This window comes from Eptatretus burgeri, chromosome 17 (assembly GCF_056783735.1).
Source record: "Eptatretus burgeri isolate ZD-2024b chromosome 17, Ebu_testis_v1, whole genome shotgun sequence".
Lineage (NCBI taxonomy): Eukaryota > Metazoa > Chordata > Myxini > Myxiniformes > Myxinidae > Eptatretus > Eptatretus burgeri.
In genome coordinates this window covers 43,973,115-43,996,265 of record NC_140977.1, presented here as the reverse complement: position 1 = coordinate 43,996,265, position 23,151 = coordinate 43,973,115, and the positions used below count along the sequence as shown (strand labels likewise).

At 44.3% G+C, this 23,151-nt stretch overlaps 1 protein-coding gene across 1 annotated transcript in view; it reads right to left on the bottom strand.

Annotated features, from left to right (window-relative positions):
- Positions 1-22,295, bottom strand: part of LOC147009927 (uncharacterized) — a 91,137-nt gene extending 68,842 nt beyond the window's left edge. Inside the window, exons 1-4 of the mRNA XM_085861213.1 lie at positions 20,939-22,295; positions 18,193-18,252; positions 15,934-16,041; positions 8,204-8,251 (exon numbers count right to left, since the gene is read on the bottom strand). Of these exons, the coding sequence (XP_085717339.1) occupies positions 8,204-8,251; positions 15,934-16,041; positions 18,193-18,252; positions 20,939-21,113 (391 nt within the window). The 5' untranslated portion in view covers positions 21,114-22,295. The remainder of the gene's footprint in view (positions 1-8,203; positions 8,252-15,933; positions 16,042-18,192; positions 18,253-20,938) is intronic.
- Positions 22,296-23,151: the final 856 nt, after the last annotated feature.

Genomic DNA, 23,151 nt, shown 5'->3' with positions numbered 1-23,151 from the left:
GTCTTGACATATTGATGTGATAATTTGAATAGGTCTTTTTAATCCCGTGCCTGACCGTGGAGGTGGAGAGGTTGGTTTACTTGACAATTTTTCTGGAATGACAAGGTGAGACAGTTTGATTTTTCAGGATGAAAAAGACGTATCCCAATCATCAAACCAGCACATTGTAATGAGTTCCAGATTCTTTCTCCTCGTCATGAGAATGAGGTGAGGTCTTTTTCTGGTTTTCATCAATGATCTCTCTAATTCTCTAGGAAATCTTCTTTATCTCATTGTTGATGACTCCACCCTCTGTCGTACCATCTGCCATCCCTCGGACTGGCAAGCCGCAGCTTCTTCGCTCTCTGCAGATCTGGATAAAATAATAAACTGGTCCAACACGTGGAACATGCCTTTCAATCCTGACAGATCTCACACTCTCACTATGTCTCTCCGAAAGGACTGTTTAGAACCCCCCCCCTCCCCTCCCACCCCATCTGCTTTCTCAACAATCCTCTTGAAGAAGTCCTTTCATTCAAGCTTCTGGGTCTCACTATCTGCCATGATCTTTCTTGGGAAAGCCACATTTCCAACCTGGCCTCCAAAGCCATTTGCCGACTGGGAATCCTCTGTCGTGCAAAGTCCTTCCTCGGCCCACCTGAGCTCCTAACCACATACAAAGCTTCCGTCCACAGTCTGATCGAGTACCACTCTCCCCTCTGGGCTGGTGCTCCTGCCTCTCACCTTTCTCGGCTTCACGCTGTGGAAACCAAGGCATTTAGGATCATTGGGATCTCTGGCGATGAGTCTGAGTCTTTGGGCCTCTCACCGCAGGCAGGTCAGTGGTTTTTCTGTCTTTTAAAGTGTCCTTTCCGGTTTTGCCCCCCCCCCAAACCCCCTTACTTTGGCCAGACTCGACGGCGTTGAGGTGGTTCTCTAATAACAGCCAGAGATGTCGACTTTGACAATCATGTGGTCAGATGAACCGAATGGAGCGGAGGAAGAACAGCTGACGTTTTCTGGGAAATTGGTCAAATCAGAGCCAGAAGAGATGGAGTACCGTTGGTTGAGATCCCAGTCGGGATGTTGGCAGATTATGTCAGTCCCAATGAGTCACAGAAGTCTTTTGCTGAAGAGCCATGGCAGGTGAGGGAGGTACCCACACCCAGCCAACTGGCATGATGGCAATTGAAGTCACCACATATGAGGAAGAAAGAGTTTGGATGAGAGAGTTGGGACGAGAGAGTTGGGACGAGAGAGTTGGGAAGAGAGGATAGAAGTTGGTTCATGTTTTTGGCGACCAAGGTGAAAATTTTAAATTATAACCGTAACTTATGAGCAATTTACTGATTTCCCAAGTGCCCGGATCATCAGCTGTGCACCGTTTTTCATCGAGGTTTCGATCCTTTCAGCACAGAACCTCTCCAGACGGCAGATCCAGAACCCCGGTCACAGGTCCACATCAGTAGATTATGCAACATCAATGGACCCAGAACCTCAAAGTTGTGTGCAGTCATTCTTATCTTGTCACCTTACCAACTTGCCCCTTTTAACCCTGGTTAACTAATTACACTACACTATCCCGGAGAGGGAAGATGCCATTTGTTTGTGTGTGTTTTACCACAGCGCCATGGTTGCACGAGGCAGTAAGAGTTGCACGAAGACACATCCAAGCACGATTGCAGCAGTCAAGTTAGTAAGTTTGCACAGAGGCAATGGGCAAGTGTTATATTGAGTGAAAATCCAGGTTTCTCCTTGAAAGACATTATGGCCATCTATGGGTTCCACAGAAGATACAATGAGTGATATGCCTCAGTCTGTCTCCAGGAAGTTGCAAGGTTTGTTCGTGGAAGTGTCATGATTTGGAGTGGTATTGCTGAAATCTTTCGACGAACGTGATCGATATCTATAGCAATCTGACGGCAGATCAATACATTAATGACCTTACACAAACATGCATTGCTGGCCCTTCAACAACATGGTCCAGGACTTCTCTTTATGCACAACAAAGCACATTCGTATTTATTTGTCTGTCATCTCAAAAGTTGTGGACCGATTCAGACAAAACTTGGTGGACAGGTTGGGTGTGACAAAGACAAATCGATTCGATTTTGGTGAAGATCCAAATCCAGATACAATAATTTTTAAATTTTCCAAGTGATTCTTCACCATTAAGAGATAGGGGAAAAAACAAAATGTAGCATGATATCTCAAAAAGTTGTGGATGAGTTGTGACAAAACTAGGTGGATGAGTTGGATAAGTGACAAGAACGAGTGGATTCGATTTTGGTTCAGGTTCGGATCCAGATCCAGCCCATCAGTGAATATGAAATGTAAACTGTTCAACCCGACAGAGGGTTTCGCTCGACTGAGTGTCGTTCTAGTTTTTATATTATTTTGATACGAAGTCTAAGCTCGTGGAAGAGGTAAAAACATTGATGTATCAGAAGAAAAGGATGCAGAAAAATAGCAATAGGGGGTTGCTGGTGGACCATGTGCGATCCCCAGAAATGTGGGATGGGAAGTGGGGGAGGGGATATGGGGGATCAAACCACATGAAGAGCAGAGGGTGCAAGACCAGAAAGGAGATGGAAGAAGAAAAAGAGACCACTGATGTGTCTGCAATGGGAAAGTGATAGGCACACAAACTTCAGCGCGAGAAATTCCAATGATCTTGAAGACCTTGGTTTCCACGGCATCAAGTTTAGCAAGGTGTGAGGCAGGGGTGTGGTGCACGGGTGTAGCCGGGAACAGGCACGTCGAGGAGGAAGTTGAGGCGGCGGGATGATTAGGGATTTCAGAGAGGATAGGATGAGGGGGAAGCTGAGATGGTGTAGAACGAGAGGGAAGCTGAAAGAAGGCCGAATGAGGGGGAAGCCACAAGGGGTTGAGGTGGGGGATGCATAAAGAGGGGACATGAAGTGGAGGGTTGCTGTCGAGGATGACACATAGAAGGGTTGCGGTTGGCAGGACACAAATATGTAGATGTGGGGGAGAGTACTGACATGGAGGGGTTTCACACCATTGGAGAACATGAAAGGGAATCGATTGTCATGAGGAGACAACCTCTGCCTAATCTGGATATACCGAGGCAGACCACAAGGGAGGGGTAGAAAGAATGATTGTTGAAGGCACGGAGGAAAGTCATACAAGAGGTACGGGAGATTGATGGATGAAGTGTTCAGGAGTGAGACAGGTTTGAAAAATAATCTTTGTGAAGAAGAAGAAGACAAGGAATAGATTGTGATGAAGAAGAAGTACACGTTTAGTGTTCCTGACGGAGAAAATAAGGAAGGTGGAGCTTTTTAATGAACTTATTTGAAAGTGGTCAAAGGAAGAAACGTTTCATTACATGAAAATTCAGTTCACTTAATGTGCTTCATTCTATCCCTTCCTTTCCTCAATATCTCCAGAGGCAGATCGATTCGTGATTTTGTTTGGAGTGAAGGAAAAAAAAAATTCTTTGTGATTCTTTTCCCCCTCTCCCTCACCCCCTTTTTGTTTGTCCGTTGGTTTGTTCCTTTTCCGTTTCATTCACACCTTCTTCTTCTTCTTGCTGTGCTTCTTTCAGCTTGTTCTCCCCATGTGTCTCGACCTCCCCTTGATCTCACTCTCACTTCGACTCTGCAGTTAGTGTTTCCCCCTTTCCATTTTGTTCCCTTCTAATCTACTCTAACCCTTCCATGATGCTCGATCAAGTGTCCAAAAAAAGAGAAAAGTAGTACGAGGCAAGCGGTGTGAGAGCAGACATATTTGGCACACTGACTGGCTATGATCTGGGTGACGAGGCCTGAGCAACACGGACACTAAATCGACAATTCAGCACAACGTAGCACCATGAATTGTTTATTTATTTATATACACGTTATCATCTCCACTCCCAATATACCACATTGAATTGTTTATTTATTTATATACACGTTATCATCTCCACTCCCAATATACCACATTGAATTGTTTATTTATTTATATATACTTTATCATCTCCACTCCCAATATACCACATTGAATTATTTATTTATTTATATACACGTTATCATCTCCACTCCCAATATACCACATTGAATTGTTTATTTATTTATATACACGTTATCATCTCCACTCCCAATATACCACATTGAATTGTTTATTTATTTATATACACGTTATCATCTCCACTCCCAATATACCACAATGAATTGTTTATTTATTTATGTATACTTTATCATCTCCACTCCCAATATACCACATTGAATTGTTTATTTATTTATGTATACTTTATCATCTCCACTCCCAATATACCACATTGAATTGTTTATTTATTTATGTATACTTTATCATCTCCACTCCCAATATACCACATTGAATTGTTTATTTATTTATGTATACTTTATCATCTCCACTCCCAATATACCACATTGAATTGTTTATTTATTTATGTATACTTTATCATCTCCACTCCCAATATACCACAATGAATTGTTTATTTATTTATGTATACTTTATCATCTCCACTCCCAATATACCACATTGAATTGTTTATTTATTTATGTATACTTTATCATCTCCACTCCCAATATACCACATTGAATTGTTTATTTATTTATATACACGTTATATTATATATACGTTATATATATACGAGATATCCCTTATTGTCGGGTTTTCCGGCTGTGTGTGTGTGTGTTTGTGTGTGTGTGTGTGTGTGTGTGTGTGTGTGTGTGTGTGTGTGTGTGTGTGTGTGTGTGTGTGTGTGTGTGTCTGCAACGCGAGGCTCCACGCCATGAACCAGCGAACCGATTTCGATGAAACTTTGCCAACAGGTGGAATATATACTGGGAATGTGCGCATTGGAATTTCGCTGCCTAGCAACCACCCGATGCTATGTAGCGGCCGAAAAACTGCGTACAGTATTTTCAATACTTGTCCTTCAGTTTTGAATGTAGAGAAACGAGACTTCGGAATTAAACACTTCAAGATATTTAGAAAATTTTACTCGAGCCGATTTTTGATTGAGGTAATATTTTTCAAATGGTAGTCCTTCAAAAATCGGGTGTCTATTTACCGTCATTTAAGGTGTGTATACAGTGTTTGTAAGGAACTACACCGTCGTTCCACCTTCGATCTCTCCTCAATCCAAACATTATTGACCAAAGTGAAAAGGATCCAAAATAAATGGAATCACCGGCATTTCTGTCTGTGGATTTCTAATGTTTATTTATTTTCCAAAAACGATTCCACGACCCACACACCCACCACCTTCAATTATTTATTTATTTATTTACTGAAAACGATTCCACGACTCACACACCACCTCCAATTATAATTTATTTACCAAAAACTATTCCACGATCCACACACCGCCTTCAATTATATATTTATTTACTGAAAACGATTCCACGATCCACACCACCTCCATTTATTTATTTATTTACCGAAAACGATTCCCCACCCACACACCACCTCCAATTATTTATTTATTTATCGAAAACGATTCCAGGACCCACACTCCACCTCCAATTATTTATTTATTTTCCGTAAACGATTCCATGATGCACACACCACCTTCAATTATTTATTTATTTTACGAAAACTATTCCCCACCCACACACCACCTCCAATTATTTATTTATTTACTGAAAACGATTCCACGACCCACACACCACCTCCAATTATTTATTTATTTATCGAAAACGATTCCAGGACCCACACTCCACCTCCAATTATTTATTTATTTTCCGTAAACGATTCCACGATGCACACACCACCTTCAATTATTTATTTATTTAACGAAAACTATTCCCCACCCACACACCACCTCCAATTATTTATTTATTTACTGAAAACGATTCCACGACCCACACACCACCTCCAATTATTTATTTATTTTCCGTAAACGATTCCACGATCCACACACCACCTCCAATTTTTTGTTTATTTACCGAAAACGATTCCAAGACCCACACACCACCTCCAATTATTTATTATTTAAAGTGGGAGTGGTGTAGGAAAGTGGGCGTGGCTTATGAAAAATATTGTGTGGCTCAGGAGGTGTGGCCAAACAAGAGCATTGAGAGAAGTTTATCGGGTTTTCCGTGTGTGTGTGTGTGTGTGTGTGTGTGTGTCTGCAATGCGAGGCTCCACAGCACAAACCAGCAAACCGATTATTTTTCAAATGGTAGTCCTTCAAAAATAGGGTGTCTATTTACCATCATTTTTTATGAGGAGTGCCAGTTGGCAAAATACGCAATAGGAAAAATCTTGCCAGGCAGAGGAACAATTGTATGTGAACCAATTCGTCTTGGCAATGAATCTTCGTCGGTGGATCAGTCAGAATGAAAAGCATCGTATCCAGCGCTTCGATCTTAGCGAATCCCTCGTCGCCTACCGGCTTGTTTATTTATTTATGTATACTCCACGAACACCACATCCTCCATACCACATTTAATTATTATCTTGCCAAAACGAAGTTTTGCAAGATATGTTAGTCAGCTTGTATGTTTTTTTTTATTTTTTTTGTCTGTAATCACGTATAAAAAATTCTGCAGAGCACAGTTTTCATCAGAAATTTTTGTAACTTCGCATATCAGAGGCCTATAGAGGTCCCTTTCAGTGTACAAAATTTTGAAGGTTAAGGTCAAAGGTCAAGGTCACTTTGGCGCAAATCAGGGGAGTCGACAAAACCCTTATTTTTTGAGTAATTTTGATCGGATCGTCTTCAAACTTCATGGGAATATAGTTCATGGTCTGGCGCTCAGCTGATTAATTTTTGGTGGCGATTGGCCTTGACCTTCATATGTTTTTTTTTTTTCTTTGGTCTGTAATCACGTATAAATCACTCTGCAGAGCACAGTTATCATTGGAAATTTTTGTAACTTCGCATATCAGAGGCCTATAGAGGTCCTTTCAGCGCATAAAATTTTGAAGGTCAAGGTCAAAGGTCAAGGTCACTTTGTTGCAAATCAGGGGAGTCGACGAAACCCTTATTTTTTTGAGTAATTTTGATCGGATAGTCTTCAAACTTCATGGGAATATAGTTCATGGTCTGGCGCTCAGCTGATTAATTTTTGGTGGCGATTGGCCTTGACCTTCATGGTTAGTGCCTCAGGTCAAACATATTTGACCCCAAGGTCAAATTTTCAAGTTTTAGGAACCATATCGTGTGGTACCTCAAATTAAACGCCTCGATGAGTGCTTTCTAGATATGTCAAGCTTGAGACATTATGACGTCATTTGGTGACGTTATGAGGCAAAAGCATATTTTTCATGGTTACTCTGTAGAACGATTCTCATCGGAATCTCTCGTAGGCAGATATTCCTCAAGGAGTCGCTTCTGGTGGATAGCAGCTCTGTTCACCTCAGTGTGACCTTAAAGAAGTCACACGTGGTCACCTTTTGGCAAGATACGGGTCACCCTGTGGGTGACATTGGTTTATATTTATTTATTTATTTATGTACACTTTACTATCACCGCATTTGACACAAATACAGCACAAGGTGAGGGGAAATTTTTTTTTGGAAATTTAACAGAAAATTGGACAAAAACACGAACAACACAGGAGCCAAATATAACAGAGGGACATGACGGATCTGTTACAGAAAACTTCACTTTGATGAACTGGAAGGAGGAAATGCCAATCAAAACGACCACATGCAACAGACCCGGAAACAGAAAATGTATTTTTTTTTATACAATTTTCTGCATTTTCCGCATGGCAAAATCTACCACCCATGGACTCTCCGGAGAATTTGAGGAAAATTGTATTTTTAAATAAATGCTTCTTTATCCAATGATAACATGAAACATAATTTATTTTCTGAAATGGAATTTAGATTTTTTTGGACCGAAGAGGAACATATTTGAAATGTAAAATCACTATCTGTACAACTCAAGTAAAACAAAGTGAACAAGAATGGCATTCGGTAGAGCGCATACATCCGCCAGGCTGATGAGTTTACCTTTTGTATTCCACTGATAGGCCGGATTTGGATTGGGATCTGAACCAAAATTTAATCAGCTTGTTCTTGTTGTCTAACCAACTCATCCACAACTTTTTGAGATATCATGTTCACAGACAGACAAACAGACAGAGGTGAAAACAGAACCTCCATCCACCTTCGGTGGCAGAGGTAACAAGAACAAAACACAATATTGTGGAATCCAATCTCAATGACAACTCAAACACAATTGTCATCCTCAACTATCATTTCCTTCAAGTTCAACATTATCATCTTGGATTCTTACCTTGTGAGGGACATCCATTTGTAGGTACAGGTTCCACTTTCACCACCACTGTAGAAGATTTTGCAGAAAAACAAATAATGCTATTGAAGAAAAAACAAGTGAAATCCTTCAATACAGCGCGTGTGGTGAAACAAATGAGTACACCAATGTTATTGAAAGAACCACTTATCACTTTGCCACCAATATCTGCCATAATTGTAAGTAAATTCCAACTACTAATGCATGACGAAACACTTGTTTATGGCCAATATTAAAGAGAATGATGGCAAAAGAATAACTTAGCTTTCAGCGTTCGGCGCGAAATGCCATGGTGGGCGGAAATGACGTCTGTCGTTCGTTTGTACAAGAGAGGGGAGCGTTTCTTGGTTTTTTTTCCGTCAAGCAATAAATTCAATGGTTTTCACATATATAACACTTTAGTTTCACAAATTTCAATTGACATACTCGGGTATTTCCGTCAGTTGTCGCCATTTCCGTCGAGGTTACACACTGCCATCTACCGGACGGCTGTCATTGGCTCACTTGAGGCACGTGGGGGAGGGGGGGGACACCAGGGACATTTCAAACTCGGTGTAATTGTATACAGCGCACGCGCTGTAAAAAATCAGGAACGCACGCACGCACCACCCATTTGCAACCCCTTTTAACTACAAGCTCAGATGTTTGATAATGTGGAGCAGGAACGTGCTCTGAACTCTCTCGAAAGTTTCACTGTTGAGCTCAGTTGCACAACAGAAACGAGCGAGCTCAATTGCACCACACAAAGGTCACCTTGATGATCAGCAAATTTATGAAAGGTTCACAGGAACAAAAAAACAGATGATAGAATAATCTAAAACCACCAACGTACCACCTTCAATTATTTAATTATTTCATAATACTGCACAGTATACTCATCATCATCTCCACTCCAAACATATGATCCTGAATTATTTATTGATGTACACTTTCCTATCACTTGCACCCTCCATACCCGGCATTTTTGGTGCGAAGAATCTCCAGAATCTGCCCATCTTTGATGCCAATGAGAGGAAGCCCTCAGGCAGTAGAAGTATCAGACAGTCCCAAGGTAGTCATAGTATTGGTTCTTCCCAAGACCCCTGCCTTTCAAATAAACCTGACTCGATTTTTTTTCCCCATTAATTTCACCAATATTCACGGTCTCTCTTCCAATCTTTCCTCTGTTGAACACCATTTAGCTAATACTTCTCTGAATATCTTGCTTGTCTCAGAGATCCAACTGTCAAAAGATGGTCAAATGATTGTCAAATGCAGTGTATAAATAACACATAGTTTGTTGAGAGTGGCTATGGTACAGTGGAGATCTGCCTTTTGGGTGGTTTGAGAAATAGGTCTGTGTAACATGAAAGCTAAATATTGTGCGGTTTGGGAAATATCACGTACACAAGCCAAGTTACTGAGATTGCTGCCATGACAACAAAATTCTTCCAATCACAGCGGTGATCTCATCAGGTTGAGATAATGTCACGAGGAATAAATATCTGCAATCTGAAAGCTAAATGTTCAACGGCTTTTGAAATATCACGTACACAATAGTTCATGGACATGATGATGAGTCGGTCAGAGCCCGTTTTAATGGCACCCCCCACCCCCCACCGTCTCTGACCTTGTCGGAAGGGGCAGGGGGACAATAAATCTAAGTTGTGGGATGGTACAGCATACAAAAATAAATTATGGTTCCCAAAAGCAGATACAGTAGCCTGCAAAATTATTCACCCCAACCAATAATGCCACATTCAGATTAATTACTAATTATGGAAAAATAATTTTTACAACACATTTTTATTCATAACTGAAGAGATTAAACAAAACACTGTAATAGTTGAAGGAGGTGATATGTCAGGAATACCTGTAAAAAAAAACATGTACAAATCAAAATTCAGGTCAGGTCAGGTATGGGAGCATGTGCCAGAACAGCGCGTCGCTGCATCCAATTTCCGCCGGTACTCCAGGGGCCTCCGTCTGGCCATCCCCCAGGCAGATGCCAGGCCCATCCCCATCTCCTTGAGATGATGGTCAACCTGCTGCAACCATGAGGCACGTGGTCGGCCCACTGGCCTCCTCCACTCATGAGACTCCCTCGCTGAGAGAATCTGGTGAGCAGGATCAGCGTCAGGAAAACGAGCCACATGTCCATACAGCCGCAACTGACGCTCACAGACTATTCAGGTAACAAATCTCATCCGAGTCTCTCTCAGCAACAGCTCGTTGGACACAAAATCTGACCAGCGATAGCCAAGGATTCTCCGAAGAGTCCTGGTACCAAAGGAATTAAGTCTCCGTCTCAGATCCTTGGTCAAAGTCCAAGTCTCGCACCCATAGAGCAAGACTGGAAGTACCAAGGACCTGAAGACTCGGACTTTCGTCCTCCCGCACAGGTACCGGCAGCGCCACACCCCATGATCCAGTGAATCCATGACTCCCCAGGCCCGACCCAGACGTCTATTGACCTCTGACTCGCAGCCAGCAGAGACATGAATATCACTGCCAAGGTAAGTGAATCTATCCACGACCTCAACATCCTCACCACAAACAGACACAGACAGGACAGCAGCATCCAAGATGTCACCGAAAGCCTGGATCTTAGTTTTGACCCAAGAAACCCGTAATCCCAACGGCTCCGACTCCTCATTCAGCACCTCGAGGGCCCCCAAGAGGATGTCTAAAGTCTCCGCAAAGATGACTGCATCATCTGCAAAATCAAGATCTGAGATCTTGACATTGCCAAACGATGCACCGCAACTTGATCTCTCCGACATCCTCCCTAAAATCCAGTCCATACAAGTGCTGAAAAGTGTGGGGGCAAGTACACATCCCTGACGAACTCCAGTAACAACTGGAAATAAGTCAGAGATGGTACCACCACACTTCACAGCACTCTCAGTACCAGAGTAGAGTTCAGCCATCAGATCGATCAGTTTTGGTGGCACCCCACGAAGACCAAGAATCCTCCAGAGGACATCCCGATTCACTGAATCGAACGTTTTACAGAGATTAACATAAGCTGCAAGCAGCCCCTGCCGAAACTCTCGTCTGCGTTCGGTGAGGACACGAAGTGCAAGGATACGGTCAATCGTTGACCTCTTTGGTGTAAAGCCTGACTGCTCTGGACGCTGGTGCTCAAGCAGATGGTGGCGAACCCTATCAAGAATTATCCGAGCAAAGACCTTGCCCGGCACTGAGAGCAGCATCACCCTTCGGTAGTTGTTGCAGTCTTGGCGATCACCCTTCCCTTTCCAGAGAGGGACAACAAGGCCCCTCTTCCAGTCAGTTGGGATGATGCCTGTGTTCCAGGCAGAGCACAAAACTGCATGCAACGACACGAGTGTAGCATTTCCACCAGCCTTGAGAAGTTCGGCATGGATGCCACAGATCCCTGGAGCTTTGCCCCGTTTCAACCGGTTCACCGCAGCCCGTGTTTCCACAAGCGTAGGTGGACCACAGTTGATTTGAGGGTCAGCAACAGGGATTGTAACACCCTTGACGTCCAACTCGACAGTTGGGGGATCAGCCTGGTACAACCGCTCAAAGTAACCGGCCCAGCGGGCCTTCACTACAGACTCCTCTGTCAAGAGCCTACCACTCTCTGCTCGAACTGCAGTGCTCCGAGGGATGGGCTTGGATGAACGTAATGCGCGAATTCCCCTGTAAGCGGGACGAGAATCACCTGTCCACAGGTGATGCTCTACCCCCTCACAGATTCCTCGCACATAGGCCTCCTTGTCCACCCTCAGTGCACGTACAGTTTTACGCCTCAGCTCCCTGAACAGCTCAACTCTGCCATTCAGCCTGGCCCTGCGACTCTGGTCAATGGTATCCAGTGTCCCTTGAGAGACAAAATTCGTCTTTGCCCTGCGGTGAGCTCCAAGGCACCCACCGGCAACATCAAGGACGGTGGTCTTGAAGGCGCTCCACAACTCTTCAGGACCCCCCAAAGCACCCAGACCCCCCAAGTGTCCACTCAGCCTGTTCGCAAACTCCTCAGCTACTCTCTCATCCCTGAGCTTGGCAACATCCAGCCTAGGCTGGGATGGTACCATTCTCCAGGATTTAAGGTTCAGCTTTAGAGTTGCTACAACAAGCCTGTGGTCAGTATTGAGGAACTGAGCACTCCGGTAGACCCTGCAGTTCTGGATCATCCTCCAACGACCGTCAATGAGGACATGGTCAATCTCCTTTGCCACACCGCCAGCATTGGAATACCAAGTCCAGCAATGAGCTTGTGGGCGCTGAAACCATGAACCAGCCACCCTAAGTCCATGACTTCTTGCAAAGTCAAGGAACTTAGTGCTATTCTGGTTCATAGTTCCTGACCCATGGGGACCAACACACACCTCATAACCATCCCTATCAGTTCCAGTCGATGCATTGAAATCCCCCAAGACTAGAAGTGTATCTCGTCTGGGGCACTGATCAACCACAGACTCGAGTGTGGCGTAGAATGCATCCTTCACGGTGAGATCACTCGCCTCAGTCGGAGCATAAACAGAGACCAGGGAAATGACACCTAAGGAGTGACGAATCCTTAATCTCATAATACGCTCGTTGACCGGTGTTACCTCAATTATCATTGGGGTCAGCTTATTGGACACAGCTACAGCAACTCCTTGGGTATGGTAACCATCAGAACGACCAGACCGATAGTAGGTGTAACCACCCACCATTATCTCCCCGCAATCCGGTCTCCGAACCTCAGAGAGAGCTGCAATCGCGATGTCCAAACGCTTGAGCTCAGATGATAACAGAGACAGGTGATCATCCTCTCTTAGGGATAGGACATTCCAGGCACCCACCCGAAGGGACCGCCTCAGGTTAACCCAAGGAGACCGCCGTCTGGTGGACGACACCTCAGCAACACTCCGACACACTCTCCCGCAATCTGACCCAGGGATGTTACCCCGTGGTTTCCCTCCTATCATCAAAGATTGGGGGTCCCGAAGGCTTTGCCCCAATCCCGCCATCCGGTGAGCTGCCCTGCGAAGGGAAGCTGCACAGGAGGTACTCCCACGGAGTGGGTTTTCAGATTTTTTTGCGTTTTTGCATTTTGCGGAATGAAGGGTTTTACGGTGGCTGGAGTGCAAATCCTGCCACCAACCTCCTAATAAGAAGTAACCCAACTGCAGGAGGACGTCCGCAGACACAGTTGGGCACTAGATACGGATGGCCGTTGGCTCACAAGGAGCTCCTCCGCCCTTTGACAGGTTTTGTTTTTAATCCTGCTGGGTGTCCATATCCAAACACCCCCCTCACCAGAAAACCTGGTGGGTGAGACGGTTTAGTCGCCGACAACCCGACCATGGAACAGGTTAGTACAGGTTTACATGGTACCTGCAGCAGGTCACAGATCGAACCTGACCTGACCTGACAATAGTTGAAGGAGGTGATATGTCAGGAATACCTGTAAAAAGCATGTACAAATCAAAATTCACTGGTTGTAAAAGGATTCCACCCCTTAGGTCAGAACTTGGTGGAAGAACCATTTGCAGCAATGACTGTGATGAGTCTTTGTGGGTAGGTCTCCACCAGATTTGTAGAGCAAGATGGTGAAATCTTTACCCATTCTTCACGTGAAAATTTCTCTAGTCCTGCCAAGTTTGATGGGGATCGTCGATTGACTGCAATCTTCAAGTCTTGCCATAAATATTCAATTGGGTTCAAATCAGGACTTTGATTGGGCCACTCAAGAACATTAATTTTATTCTTATTCAGCCACTCCCGTGTGGCTTTATCTTTGTGATTCGGATCATTGTCCTGATGAAATGTGAATCTCCTACCCAGTTTCAGATTCATGGCTGACTTAAAGCAGGTTTTCATCAAGGATTCTGCTGTACTTCACACTCTGCATTGTCCCTTCTATCCAGATAAGCTTGCCTGTCCCTGCTGATAAAAAAACATCCCCATAACATGATGCTGTCACCACCATGCTTGACAGTCGAGATCGTGTTGAATCGGAGATGTGCAGTGTTAGGTTTGCACCAGCCATTTTAATTTATACCAAAAAGTTCAATTTGTCTCATCTGACAACAAAACATTTCTCCACATGCCTGCAGTATCATCAAGATGATTTTTTCACAAACTCCATACGAGCTTCTCGATGCACCATTTTCAGTAATGGCTTCTTTCTTGCCCCCTGTCCGTGGAGGCCAGCTTTGTGAAGGGAACGTGATATTGTTGATTGATGAACACTGACCCCCATCTCAGACATAGAGCCTTGTAAATCTTTCAAAGTCATTGTTGGATTTACAGTGACATCCCGAACCAGTTTCCTGCTTTCCCAGCTGCTGAATTTGAATGTTCAACCTGATCTGGGTATAGCCTGGGTGGTATGATACGTCGTCCTCTTCTTAATGATGCATTTCACAGTCTCAAAGGGATAATGAGTGAATTTAAAGTCTTTTTATAACCCTCTCCTGAACGGTGCTTCTCCACCACTTTATGTCTGACTTCTTTGGAAAGCTCCTTGTTCTTCATGTTTGCCATGTTGGTTGACCAAGTGAGTTGTACCTTAAAACTCGTTATATAAGTGGGGGAGCTTAATTTTTAAGTGAAACCACTGATTACATACAGGTGAAAGCTACTACACTCACTTTGTAACCTTTCAAACAAATAATTTACTCCTGTAGTATTTTGTCCTGGTATTAATAGAATATGCTTCCATTGGCTACACCTTCTCACATCAAGGCTTGCATAAATAAGTATATAAATAAAAAGCAAGTGTCCCATTGTCATTAAATTTTAGTTTGCATTCCTCATTTCTTTCACACTGAGATGCACCTGAGTTGTTCTCCATGATACAACACATTCTTGTGATTCAACAAGTCAGTGAAACAAAACTGAACGAATCACCTGGGTCAACATGGGTCAAAGAAAAACATTTACTTCCTTTACTTTGTTGTTTACTCAGTGTGGGAAAAAAATAGTTTTGTTAGTGTATTCACGATGCATTTCCTGCAATATCTGTTCAACGGTTACAAGAATCACTGTCTGAAGGTGATCAACTGGGACAGTCATTGACTGTCTTGCCACAAACCACACACCACACAGCAGCCGGTGAGTCGACCTTCGCGTTGATTTAGCTTCCAAAATCACCATTCGTACACCTTCTACTAAAATGATCTCAAAACACAACCAAAACTGCTCTCATCAAATCCCTCACACCCTTTTGATGGCCAATTTTGAGGTTTGAAACAAAACCTTTTGAAAACAAACATTTTTCTTTTTCAAAAGGGAAATGATCTTGATATGTTTCAGAAAAAATAAATGTGAACAAGGTGCAATTCTGACTGATGAACCATACTCTGTTACAGAGCTTTGGTGCTGCCGAAGCAGTTTTTTTGGCAAAGGTTATACTGGGTGGTGTGCCATTACCATCGCAGCAGGAGTTAGAGGAAGTGCCAATGGTTCCGATGACCGCTCACCTAACCTAGCTGAAGGATGCTGTGGGATCCTTAACGTCCACCAACTAATGCCGACAGACGGGAACCCAGTTTAACGTCCATCCGAGGAACGGCACACACATTGATTAATCATCTTGCCTGTGAAACATCTCGATGTCAGTTTATATCTCGGCTGAGATTCAAACCCAGGCTAGATAGCTTAGAGGGGAGTGTGCATACTCGGAGATCATCCTGGCACCCCTGAGGTGGAATTAGGAACAGGAAAGTCAAAGTAAAAATCGTTCTGTGTTTGAAAATATTCTTTGAGCTCACCATTTGCATTGAAAGAATCTTCATTCAGCTCTTCCTTCACATGAATGGTGTTTGAAGTTGGAAGAACATTACTAAGGAGACCTCTCCTCTCACCTGGACCCATTTCACCTGCACAAAATCCAATGCGAGAGCAACACATCATTTTCATTCTTCAATTGCACGTCATGTTAAGCATTAATGATTCTTTTTTTATAATAATCATTCTTCATAATACGTACATGCAAAATCTCAGCTCATCTGCATGAATAAATGTCAAAGTGCGTCTGTGTGTGTGTGTGTGTGTGTGTGTGTGTGTGTGTGTGTGTGTGTGTGTGTGTGTGTGTGTGTGTGTGTGTGTGTGTGTGTGTGTGTGTGTGTGTGTGTGTGTGTGTGTGGCTGAAGCCTGAAGCCTCACAGCCTGAAGCTTTGCATGCATACAAAGGGAACTCCAAGTAAGTGCACAAGTAAAAATTGGGTGTTTGGGTTAATTAAAGGCCTTATTTAATTATATCCTTTATCAGGCGCATCCTCGGTCACCGCTTTCTTTGGGGTCTTGAAGCGTATCCTGGGTAACCTCACTGAAGTCTGAAGCATTATGTTTTTTGGCCTGATCAACCACGCCTTCACTTGCAACAGGCCGCACGATTTTTTTTTTTTTTTTAAGTTTTGCTTTTTTTCCCCACTTTCCTCACTCATTTTATCGAATGCTTGTTCATAAATCGCTTTACATAAATCGCATTGTTATAAATCGCCTGGTACATTGCAATGCTTATAAACGCCCGGAGACATCAGCATTCGTGGCTGTATTTCATTTCTGCACACGCGATAACCTCAAGACTCTCTTAAACTAAGGAGAATTACTAAATTTAAGCTCCAGAATTGAACTCAGTAGCGGTTCTGACTCCTAGAAAAGTGTTTATTTGTCCAATTTGGACATACTTGACATTTCAGGCATCTCCAGGTGTATGTATGTATATGATGGTTCGGTGATTGATAATCGCGTGCCAAGAGAGCCGTTTCTCATCAACTGTTTCGTTGGAATGCTTAAGCCACTTGGCGAGCGCTCTACAGTATCTGCACCGTTATTGAATGCTATATCAATCGACTTGAACAAAGTTCAGGGGCCACTCGTGTGCGTTGGCCACGTGTTGTTCTGCGGTGCAACAGGTGGTGGCTGGCTCGCTGAAAACTTGAAATTTTATTGTGGATTGCTTGGTGAAGCCACTTGGTGTGTGTGCTCTTCAAGCTTCAATGGCGATACCGTGATTCTACACCGAAAGTAGGAAGGCAAAATCAATTATATGATCACAATGAGTAAAAAATAATTCCAGTTATGACGTAATGAATCGCCACACCACGGCAGGAAAGCCGAGAGGTACACATGTTCACTTTGTGTCGCCTGGGTTTGAATCCTGACCCAGCTATAAACTGTCATCCCAGTGTTTCACAGGCTGGGCGATTCATCACTGTGTGTGCCGTGTCTCGGATGGACGAAACTGGGCATCACATCTGCCAGAATCCCACACTCCTCTCCCTCCCACTCCCTCTCTCCCTGCTCCCCTTCCCCATCTGTTGAGGGGACTGCAGCATGTACGAATCAGATTCGGAGTGAGTCGACAGTGGCGTGCAAAGGTTGCGACATGTACGAGCATGCATGCAGGCAGGCAGATCTTTGCCAGGAAGATAGTATGGGTATTAAATGCTGCCGCCCCAGGTCTCAAAGTATCCGGGTGCATGTGTGTACATGAAAGTTTTTGTTGTTGCCTGCTATCTCCACATGTGGGTAGGTTTCATCAGGAGGAGAAACAGAGACCTACCTTCATGGACCAAGCTGTGGAGTTTTTTGTTCTTAAAGTTTTGTGCCGAGGGCCAAGTCATCTATCCAACTCATCCGCCAAGTTTCGTCCAAATCAGTCTGCAACTTTTTAAGATATCATGCTATATATCTCTTTCAGCCCGATCACTCAATGGTGAAGAATCACTTTAAAAATCTCAGATCCAGATTGGGATCTTCACGAAAATTCAACCAATTCTTCCGTATCATACATCCAATCTGTCCACCAAGTTTCGTCCAAATCCGTCCACAACTTTTTTTAGATATCCTGTTTACAGACAGACAAACAGCCAGGGGTGAAAACAGAACCTCCAGCCACCTTTGGTGGCGGAGCCAACAAGAACAAAAGATAATCTTATGGAATCCAAATTCAAAGACTACTCTTAACACAATTCCCATCAAGTATCGTTACCTTCAAGTTGAACAATATCATCTTCGATTCATACCTTGTAAGGGAGACCCATTTGTAGGTTCAGGTTCCACCTTCACCACCACTATCGAAGATTCTGCAGAAAAACAAAACCCGCGATTAAATAAAAAGCAACATCAAACACACACAACCCATTTGCAAACCCAATTAACTGATGGATTTCACCATACTCAAAGGGATCATGAGTGACTTTGAAATCTTATAACCCTCTCCTGAATGGTACTTCTCCACCACTTCATGTTTGACTTTATGGTGATGATGTTAATATCTGCAGGGGGTGCGGGGAGGGCATTTCGTCCCGGGTAACAGCCGGGGTTGGGGGTGGGGGGTGGGGGGGTACCGTTGGGAGAGTTTAAAAACCAGTACGATGATAAAACGATTGTTTTAGTTGCAAGTGACATTATAATAATATTATTATTATTTATCGAATAATAAAGACAGCAACTCGGAACTAAAACCATCTTTACATCATCGTATACAGAACAGAACCGTACACAGAGGAGGAGGTGGGAGGAGGTAGGAGGAGGTGGAGCTGATGATGTGCTTGGCATGGGTTCGTCGGTTGATGAAGCAGATGTTGATGGCTTGAAGTAGCTGCTGAGAGAAGACTGTTGAGTTTTTTATTTCTCCTCAAGAGTCCTCGTAAAAAGCACGATAGTTGTGGACAACATAGAGCACGATGCCAGAAATGCTTTTTTTTGTCATCAGCTTTCTCCACCAATTCGAAGCAAGCTTTCATCTGTTACCAGGGAATTATGCATTGTGGGACAGGTCATGAATGGTCCTTTGGGTTGACGTCAGTTTAAACTCATTTGCATACACGCCTCGGCCATGATGGTAGCTCGGCGCGCTTTATGGGTTAACCCTTTCATTCTGAAAAGTTAATTACATTACTGGAATCTCCATTAAATAGTTAATGGGCAGGAAAAGCATCGCCACGGAAATGACGTTGTGCAATCCCCGGGTGTTCCTTGACACTGGATTTTGTGTTACCTTTTTGAAAATTCTCACCGGTGATGTTTTCTCTGTGGTTGACGATGTGTTTTTGTTACATCAATGCCAAGCACCTTTTTGCTGAATTTTTTATGTCCTGCATTTTTCTTGTTACCTCCACCACCCAAGGTGAAGAAGGTCATGTTTTCACCCCTTTCTGTCTCTTTGTTAATTGCCAGAATCCTTCGGATTTCGGCAATTACGTTGGTTGGTTGTGTGTGTCATTCTGTGTCTGTCTGTCTGTCTGTCTGTCTGTCTGTGTGTTTGTTTACCCTGTAGCAGCCACACCGTTTCAGCGATCATGACCAAACTGGGTACAGACGTCGGCCATGGTCCAACTTAGACACTTGTCGTTTTTGGTGAATGTAGGTCAAAGGTCAAGGTCAAGGTGACCGAAAAACCGAAATTCTTATTTTCGCAATAACGTCTGCAAAAATGGTCCTATCGACTTCAAACCAAATCCAAAATATGCATCTTCCAATACTGCATCCAACCATATGTCTCATTGGGGTGTCACACCAACACCCTTATTAGCGGTCAGGGGTCGAATGTCGGGGGGGGGGGGGTTGGGTCAAAACTTTCAAATTGCGATAAAAACGCCATTTCAAGTCCGATTGACTTTCAAGTTATGATCATGACCAAACTAAGTGCTATAACTCATTAAACAGTAGCACGATCGACTTATAAGAACCAAATTGATTTCCAGGTTTTTGTTTTTTCTGAGATCATGGAGATATGACAAAGTTATTCTGGCAATTCCTTGCTCAACGAGCAATTTCATTTGTTTCTTTGTTTGTGTGCAGGATATCTCAAAAAGTTGTAGATGGATCCGGAAGAAATTTTGTGGACAGGTTGGGTGTGTGACGAGAACGAACTGATTAGATTTTGGTGAAGATCCGGATTCGACGACTAGAATTTTTTAGTGATTCTTCACCACTGAGAGATCGGGCCAAAAAAACCATACAAAGCACGATATTTCAAAATTGTATTGGGCCAGATATGTTCTCGTGGATCAGGCATTGGGTAGCGGAGGTATGCGCTCTACCGAGTGCCCTTCTAGTTTAAAATTTGCTTACTACAGGTACAGTACTGTAATCCACTTGAAATTTTAATAACAAACATGATGTTTTCTGTGTATTTAATTTTTTTAATTATCTTGGGGTGGGGGGGGGTGCCAAAGGAAGGGCCAGCCCCAAGTGTCGCCATTTGTCTCGGAGATGGCTGAAAGGATTTTTGTCAAACTTTCAGAGGTTCATCAATGACTGCCGGGGAGTGTTTTTGGCAAAAAAAAAAATTTGGATTTTCATTTAAATAGCTCTATAATGACGAAGCATTTGTACTTTACGTGAAGCATAATATTAAATGATCTCAGACCCCATTCCTTAATGAGTGAATGGAAGTGTTATAGGTCCCCATAAAAGGATAGACCGGGCAACCCAGGGTACCCCATCCATCCATTGGGACCACACTCTGTGCAGAGCGTTGGTGCTGCCTAATCAGTCTCCCAGGCTATTGGACACAACCCTGGACGGATCACCACTCTGACACAGGATACCAGCAAGCTGGCACTCATTTTGCCAACCTCAGGATGACAGGCTGAGTCAACCCCACCTGGTATTAATTCAACGGCCGAGCGGGATTTGAACTCAGGACCCCAAGCCCACCACACTAATAATTAAGCCAATACCAAGGCACGTGAGGTACTCCTGCTGATGTTATACAAAAATCGATTTTTTTTAGATCATCTCTGTTCAACATGACCGTGTTACCTGATTCCGGCTCCGTCCCGTCGCCTCCATCACGAAGGTTCTGAACGTCCAGGATCCTGAACCCGTAGATCCCAGCATCCCCTCCAAGACCCACTCTTTTCCCTCCATCAGAGCCCGACTTGGAGTCCGAGGAGCTCGGATCGTATGTGCAGATCGGGAGGTCTCTGTTGTCCATGACTCTCACACGAACTGACGAAGTAAAACCCCGTTCGGCTCCTCCTCCGGGTCTCCCCGACCCTCTCTTAGACACGAACCTGATCCCGATATCTTGAATCCTTGAACCACGTGCGTCGATTTCCCCGGCAGTACAATATGTGTTTAACGTTCCTCCAATTTACCGGAATCTTTCGAATTAACATCAAACGCGCGATTCTTGTTTGAAATGTTCGTTTTAACTTCAGTTTAAGCAGAATCGATTTGATGGGGAGGAGGGAGAACGGACACGTGGAGCTTACAGACTTCAATCATACACCCAGGCAAAGTTTCTTTCTTTCTTTTATCGAGGAGCGAGGATCAGTGAGGAGCGAGAATCAGTGAGGGCGAGGATCGGTGAGGAGCGAGGATCGGTGAGGGGTGAGGATCGGTGAGGAGCGGGGATTGGTGAGGAGCGGGGATCGGTGAGGGGCGAGGATCGGGGATCGGTGAGGGGCGAGGATCGGTGAGGAGCGAGGATCGGTGAGGAGCGAGGATCGGTGAGGGGCGAGGATCGGTGAGGAGCGAGGATCGGTGAGGGGCGAGGATCAGTGAGGGGCGAGGATCGGTGAGGGGCGAGGATCGGTGAGGGGCGAGGATCGGTGAGGAGCGAGGATCGGTGAGGAGCGGGGATCGTGAGGGGCGAGGTTCGGTGAGGATCGGTGAGGAGCGAGGATCAGTGAGGAGCGAGGATCGGTGAGGAGCGAGGATCGGTAAGGAGCGAGGATCAGTGAGGAGCGAGGATCGGTGAGGAACGAGGATCGGTGAGGAGTGAGGATCGGTGAGGAACGAGGATCGGTGAGGAGCAAGGATCGGTGAGGAGTAAGGATCGGTGAGGAGTGAGGATCGGTGAGGAACGAGGATCGGTGAGGAGCAAGGATCGGTGAGGAGCGAGGATCGGTGAGGAACGAGGATCAGTGAGGGGCGAGGTTTAAATAACATCGAGATAAACATCAAGGAAATTAAAGAACAGAAAAGGAGTAGGGGGATGGAATCGGGGGCAAATCCAGGAATTGGGTGGGGGGGGGGGTTCCAAATAACAGAAAATCGAAGTCATATGAACGTTATGAAAACTTCATTGCAGCTTTCAAATAAATGCACATTCTCGCTCCTCACTGATCCTCGCTCCTCACTGATCCTCGATAAAAGAAAAAAAGAAACTTTGCCTGGGTGTATGATTGAAAGCTGTAAGCTCCACGTGTCCGTTCTCCCTCCTCCCCATCAAATCGATTCTGCATGAATTGTTGTGCAAAAAGATATAAAAGTTAATTAACTTAACGTTTTAATGCATAACTAAAAATAAAATAGCTTGAATTCAATAAACTTCAAGTTTCAATCTTAAATATCATGACTAGTGAGGCCTACCAGAGTGATGGTCGTGCCTATATGACATACTAGAAGGAGTTCTGGGTGACCAGGGAACCCCTGGGTTTGCCTCTGTAATGGTAAATATTTTTTTTTGGGGGGGGGGGTTCCGGGCAACCAGGAAACCCCCCTGGATTTGCCACTGATGGATTCAATGGAATGAAAGAACAGAAGAAGAGGAGGGGGGTGGAATCAATGGAGTTAATGAAGAGTGCCTTTAAGACCACCATTCTTGATGTTGCCGGTGGATGTCTTGGCACTCACCATTGGGTGAAGAAGAATTTTGTCTCTCAAGGGACACTGGAGACCATTGACCATATTCGCAGCGCCAGGCTTAACGACAGAACTGAGCTGTTCAGGGAGTTAAGGCATAAAACCGTACATGCGCTGAGGGTGGACAAGAAGGCCTATGTGCGAGGAATCTATGAGGGGGTAGAGCATCACCTGTAGTCAAGTGATTGTCATCCTGCTTACAAATGAATTCACGCATTGCGTTCACCCAAGCACGTCCCTCGGTGAACTGCAGTTAGAGCGGAGGGTGGTGGGCTCTTGCCAGGAGTCCGACGTGAAGGCCCGCTGGGCCAGTTACTTTGAGCGGCTGTACCAGGATGATCCAGCAGCTGTTGAGTTGGATGTCAGGGGTGTTACTATCCATA